The 6,800-nt window shown below is 47.2% G+C and overlaps 1 protein-coding gene across 1 annotated transcript in view; it reads left to right on the forward strand.

Moving 5' to 3' along the window:
- The window catches only part of LOC124606489 (protein white-like), a 305,924-nt gene extending 299,570 nt beyond the window's left edge, over nucleotides 1-6,354 (forward strand). Inside the window, exon 12 of the mRNA XM_047138470.1 lies at nucleotides 6,027-6,354. Coding sequence (XP_046994426.1) covers nucleotides 6,027-6,131 — 105 coding nt within the window. The 3' untranslated portion in view covers nucleotides 6,132-6,354. The remainder of the gene's footprint in view (nucleotides 1-6,026) is intronic.
- The last annotated feature ends 446 nt before the right edge of the window (nucleotides 6,355-6,800 follow it).

A 6,800-nucleotide genomic window follows, 5' to 3' on the forward strand; every position in this document is an offset into this window, starting at 1 on the left:
CATCAAGGGATCACAAATTTAGCATTGGAGGGCAGAGTGGAGGGTAAAAATCGTAGAGGGAGACCAAGAGATGAGTACACTAAGCAGATTCAGAAGGATGTAGGTTGCAGTAGGTACTGGGAGATGAAGAAGCTTGCACAGGATAGAGTAGCATGGAGAGCTGCATCAAACCAGTCTCAGGACTGAAGACCACAACAACAACATAAAACATGTCAGAACACTGTTGTAGAAACAACGAAAAAGCATGACCAACTTAAAGGAACGCAAAACCCCCAAGATTGGCGATTCTTTACAGAAGCTCGAAATTCAGTGCGGACTGCAATGTGAGATGCTTCTAATAGTTTCTGCATCGAAGTTTGCCTCGAAACCTGTCAGAATGGCCAAAGAGATTCTTGTCGTATGAAAAGTGTGCTAGCGGTAAGACAAAGTCAATGCCTTCTCTGCGCGATAGTAATGGAAATACTGTTCATAACAGTGCTCCTAAAGCAAGGTTACTAAACACGCCTTCAGAAAGTCCTTCGCCAAAGAAAACGAAGTGAATACTTCAGAATCATAATCAAGAACAGCTGCCAACATGAGTAATTTGGATGTAGATATCCTCGGAGTAGCGAAGCAACTTTAATCACTTAATAGATGCAAGTCTTCCGGTCCAGACTGTGTTATGTTCGTTTCAGAGTATGCTGATGCAATAGCTCTATACTTAATAATCATTTATCAGTTAGGTTCCTTTCAGAGTATACTGATGCAATAACTCCATACTTAACAATCATATACAACCGATCGCTCGACGAAATATCCGAACCCAAAGACTGGAAACTTGCACAAGTCACACCGATATTAAAGAAAGTCAATAGTGGTATCCACTATATTACAGCTCATATGATGATGAGCGTTATGCAGAACGGTTCTGGAACACATATTGTGTTCGAACAGTATGAAGTATTTCGAAAAGAACGGTCTATTGCCACAACGTCAAAACGGATTTAGAAAACATCATTCTTGTGAAACACCACTAGCCCTTTACTCACACTATGTGTTCAGTGCTATCGACAAATGATTTCCAGGCTTTTTGCATGATACCTCACAGCTGGCTTGTAATAAGATTGCGTGCTTATGGAATATCGTCTCAGTTATTGAGGTTGTGGTTTATAGTCCGAAGACTGATTTGATGCAGCTCTCCATGTTACCCTATCCTGTGCAAGCCTCTTCATCTCCAAGTAATTACTGCAACCTACTTACTTCTGAATCTGCTTACTGTATTCATCCCTTGATCTTTCGCTATGATTTTTACTCCCCACAGTTCACTCTAGTACTAAACTGGTGACCCATTGATATCTCAGAGTAGGTCCTACCCACCCGATCCCTTCTTTTAGCCATGTTGTAGCATAAATTTGTTTGTTCCCCAGTTAAGTTCAGTACTTCCTCACCAGTTACATGATCTACCCATCTTATCTTCAGCATTACTGTGCAGCTCTACTTTTCAAAAGCTTCTATTGTCTTCTTGTCTGAACCTTTTCGCGTCCATGTTTCACTTTCATATATGGCTACAGTTCATAAAGAAACTTCCAGAAAAGGCTTCGTGACACTTAAATCTATACTTGATGTTAACAAGTTCTTCTTCATTAGAAACGATTTTCTTGCCATTGCCAGTCTACATTTTATATCCTCTCTATCCCGGCCATCATCAGTTATTTTTCTGCCAAATACCAAAACTTATCTACTAGTTTAAGTGTCTCGTTTCCTAATGTAATTCCTTCAGCATCGTCTGATTTAATTTGACCACATTCCATTACTCTTTTGTTGCTTTTCTTGAAATTCAGCTCACATCCTACTTTAAAGTCCCAGTCCAATCTCACCAGTGCGACAGGATTCGTGATTTCCTGTCAGAGAGTTCATAGTTCGTAGTAATTGGCGGAAAGTCATCTATTGAAACAGAAGTAATTTCTGGTGATCCGAAAAGTGGTCTTATAGACATCTGGCTGCTCCTTATCTATAGAAACGATTTAGGAGACAATCTGAACAGCTGCCTTACGTTGTCTGCAGATGATGCTGTCGTGTATTGTCTAGCAAATTCGTCAGAAAATAAGTACAAAACTATTTAGATAAGGTATCTGTATGGTGCGAAAAGTGGGAATTGACCCTAAATAATGAAAATTCCTCTATATCAGTGCTAAAAGGAATTCGTTAAACTTCGGTTGAACGGTAAATCAGTTATATCTAAATGCCGTAAATTCAACAAAATACCTATCAATTGCAAAAAATGCTCTGAGTACTATGGAACTTAACATCTGAGGTCATCAGTCCCCTAGAACTTAGAACTACTTATACCTAACTAACCTAAGGACATCACACACATCCATGCCCGAGGCAGGATTCGAGCCAGTGACCGTAGTGGTTACGCGGTTACAGACTGAAGCGCCTAGAACCGCTCGGCCACACCGGCCGGCCTAGCAATTGCAGTTACGAACAAGTTAAATTGGAAAGATCACAACAACAACAAAAATGTTGTGGGGATGGCGAACCAAAGACTGCGTTTTATTGGCAGGACAGTTAGAAGATGCAACATAACTGTTAAAGAGGCTTCCTAAACTACTCTTGTCCGTCCTCTTTAGGAGTGCTGCTGCGGGTGCGGGATCCTTAGCAGATAAGATTAACAGAGTACATCGCGAAAATTCAGTGACGAGCAGCACGTTTTGTGTTATCGAGAAATAGGGGAGAGAGAGCCACGGATATGATACAGGGTTTGGGAAGGGCACTATTAAAGGCATTTCTCTTTGCGGCGGGATCTTCTCAGGAAATTTCAGTCACCAACTTTCTCCTCCGAAAGCGAAAATATTTTGTTGGCGGTGACCTACGAACGGAAAAACTACCATTGGAATATAATAAGGGTAATCAGATTCACTCGGAAAGTTATACGTGTGCGTATTTTCCGGGCACTGTTCGACAGTGGAGTAACAGAGAATTATTGTGAATGTGGTTCGATGTCTTCTTTGCCAGGCACATAAGAGTGATTCGCCTAGTAGCCACGAGGGTGCAGATGTATTACCGACAGTTCGGCACAAGGCGGCTAGCTGATGACGGCTGCTACTCGTGGTCGTTGGGATGCATAGAGATGAGTTCCGCCTTGGAGGTCGATCGAAGCACGTGCACGAAAACATCTAGGTGTCTGTCCGGTTGGCCGGACAAGTGAAACGACGGATGAAATTACTCTGCAGCAAGGGCGGCAAAGTACGCGACCGACTCCTGTGGCGGTCAGAAACAAACTCTCTCTTCCACCCCGCGCCCAGAGAGCGACAGCTCTGCCTGTAAAGAACTAGACTAATCGCCGCAGATAAACAAAGCTTTCGAGCACTGCGGCCTTAGAACAAAATAGTATAGACTCCCACAACCGTACTCTGTCAACAGGTTGGCGACAACACCGTTCCTTCCCGCCAATGCCCGACGGTGTTTGTAAATGTGTTCATCCATAACAGTCGAGCAGCCCATCACAGCTTCCGCCACAACTTTGCGTGGGAACCTTTCTAGCGGCGGGTGCCAACGGAATCAGATTATTTAATTAATACGGTGCTACGTATGGCGCCGTTCCGCCGGCTGTTCTGTGGAGCTCGACGATCATTTCTCCTAGACGTCCGAAACCATAGAACAGATGTGGCACCAAGATGGCGCGTTCCTGCCGAAAACTTGAGGTTTTTGGAAGAAAACGGCCCCCAGCCGTAGTAAAAATAGCGAGTGTCGGTCTGTCTGGCCCTAACACCCTTCATCAAAAGAAAAAGCCGCCAGCTACGGGTCAAGGCTCTGTCTGCGATTCCCAGTGACCGGATATTCCTCTCAACTTCTGACCGTTCACTGCTGTTGTTATTGGCCTCCTCATATCCCAAAAGTTCTCACTTGTCTCCAACATGAAATGAACAGAATTACAATATGCCTGCATCCCGCTGCCGATCATTTACATGCCGGTACATAGCATCCGATTATCAACTTTGCATCACGGTGTAACACAGTAGCGAAATGACATTACTTTGCGTGCATGCAAATTCAGTGGTTAGAAATGCAAGTTTTCCAGTAACCCAGTGACTGCATTAACACTTCATCTATATGGCCACCTGTGAGACGTTACATGCGCTGCTTTCTGCCTTTAGTCATCGTACTTCTTACTTTCTCTGCGCACGAAGTTAACAGCTCTTGCCAGCGTAGCTTCCATCGAGTACACACCGCCTCACTCTCTAGGCACAGCTCTTTCCTCATAAGTCCAGTGTCCATCCGTCTCCGTGCGTCAGCCCCCTCCCCTCTCAACCAACGATCCTCCTTCTTTCAAAGCTCACCCTCTCCACAGATAAACAACTTTCCTCCTCAGATGTCTTCCACATACATAAGCAAGGCAGTCCAGCGAACACTGATCAGCTAATGCAAACCTAAATCACAAGTGCAAGGCACAATATTTGTGTATAAGAGCTCCTCAGCCTTCCAGAGGTCTGTTACTACCACATACCTGGGGTCTCCAGTGCTGAGAGAACATTACAATGCGAAACTACACTAATGGAAATTGAAATAAGAACACCGTGAATTCATTGTCCCAGGAAGGGGAAACTTTATTGACACATTCCTGGGGTTAGATACATCACATGATCACACTGACAGAACCACAGGCACATAGACACAGGCAACAGAGCATGCACAATGTCGGCACTAGTACAGTGTATATCCACCTTTCGCAGCAATGCAGGCTGCTATTCTCCCATGGAGACGATGGTAGAGATGCTGGATGTAGTCCCGTGGAACGGCTTGCCATGCCATTTCCACCTGGCGCCTCAGTTGGACCAGCGTTCGTGCTGGACGTGCAGACCGCGTGAGACGACGCTTCATCCAGTCCCAAACATGCTCAATGGGGGACAGATCCGGAGATCTTGCTGGCCAGGGTAGTTGACTTACACCTTCTAGAGCACGTTGGGTGGCACGGGATACATGCGGACGTGCATTGTCCTGTTGGAACAGCAAGTTCCCTTGCCGGTCTAGGAATGGTAGAACGATGGGTTCGATGACGGTTTGGATGTACCGTGCACTATTCAGTGTCCCCTCGACGATCACCAGTGGTGTACGGCCAGTGTAGGAGATCGCTCCCCACACCATGATGCCGGGTGTTGGCCCTGTGTGCCTCGGTCGTATGCAGTCCTGATTGTGGCGCTCACCTGCACGGCGCCAAACACGCATACGACCATCATTGGCACCAAGGCAGAAGCGACTCTCATCGCTGAAGACGACACGTCTCCATTCGTCCCTCCATTCACGCCTGTCGCGACACCACTGGAGGCGGGCTGCACGATGTTGGGGCGTGAGCGGAAGACGGCCTAACGGTGTGCGGGACCGTAGCCCAGCTTCATGGAGACGGTTGCGAATGGTCCTCGCCGATACCCCAGGAGCAACAGTGTCCCTAATTTGCTGGGAAGTGGCGGTGCGGTCCCCTACGGCACTGCGTAGGATCCTACGGTCTTGGCATGCATCCGTGCGTCGCTGCGGTCCGGTCCCAGGTCGACGGGCACGTGCACCTTCCGCCGACCACTGGCGACAACATCGATGTACTGTGGAGACCTCACGCCCCACGTGTTGAGCAATTCGGCGGTACGTCCACCCGGCCTCCCGCATGCCCACTATACGCCCTCGCTCAAAGTCCGTCAACTGCACATACGGTTCACGTCCACGCTGTCGCGGCATGCTACCGGTGTTAAAGACTGCGATGGAGCTCCGTATTCCACGGCAAACTGGCTGACACTGACGGCGGCGGTGCACAAATGCTGCGCAGCTAGCGCCATTCGACGGCCAACACCGCGGTTCCTGGTGTGTCCGCTGTGCCGTGCGTGTGATCATTGCTTGTACAGCCCTCTCGCTGTGTCCGGAGCAAGTATGGTGGGTCTGACACACCGGTGCCAATGTGTTCTTTTTTCCATTTCCAGGAGTGTATGTTGATAGACTTGTTTCAGCCTTATGCTCACTGCAAGACTTCACAGCATGCTACTTGGGTATGTTTGCAGGGCGACTTCATGTGCGACATGATCGGCCTGGTGTGCCTGTTGGTCAGCTTCAGGCTGTTGGCAGTGCTCATCCTGACGCTGAGGGCGAAGCGCGGCTGCAGCTGAGAGACGACAGAAACCTGACAACCACCGGCACCAGCTGCATCACTGCGGCCCGTACCAGCACTGTGACTGGCTTCTGTGCTATCACGTGCGGACCGGAGCAGTCGAAGCTGCCACTATGGCACATTCCGTGTATAACCTGTATTTTGATAAAAAGTAATGTACACAACCTGATTCTGACATTTATGTGCAATAAAAACTGAATGAGAGCTCACTTTACACAGTACGATCGTGTTGTCAATTTTCAAAGAGCACACCGAGGCTCACGAGAAAGCGATATGCACAAATACAGATGGCTGTAGTATCGCGTACACAAGGTATAAAAGGACAGTGCATTGGCGGAGCTGTCATTTGTATCCATGTTCAAAGGTTTTGGACTTGTTTATGGAGGCACGACGGAAATTAACAGACCGTGAAAGCGGAATGATAGTTTGAGCTAGATACATGAGAGATTTAACTTCGGTTTTGGTTAGGGAATTATATATTCTGAGGTCCACAGTGTCAAGAGTGTGGCACAAATACGAAATTTTAAGCAGTACCTCTCACCATGGACAACGCAGTGACCGATGGCCTTTTAACGTCGCGAGTTAATGCGCGATAACATTCGTTGCTATACAGCCCGCAGTATTGGAGCCGGAGGCTGTGAAAGAAAGCGCCACTTGTGTCTTAACC

The sequence above is a fragment of the Schistocerca americana genome, chromosome 3 (genome assembly GCF_021461395.2).
Source record: "Schistocerca americana isolate TAMUIC-IGC-003095 chromosome 3, iqSchAmer2.1, whole genome shotgun sequence".
NCBI classification, from domain to species: Eukaryota; Metazoa; Arthropoda; class Insecta; order Orthoptera; family Acrididae; genus Schistocerca; species Schistocerca americana.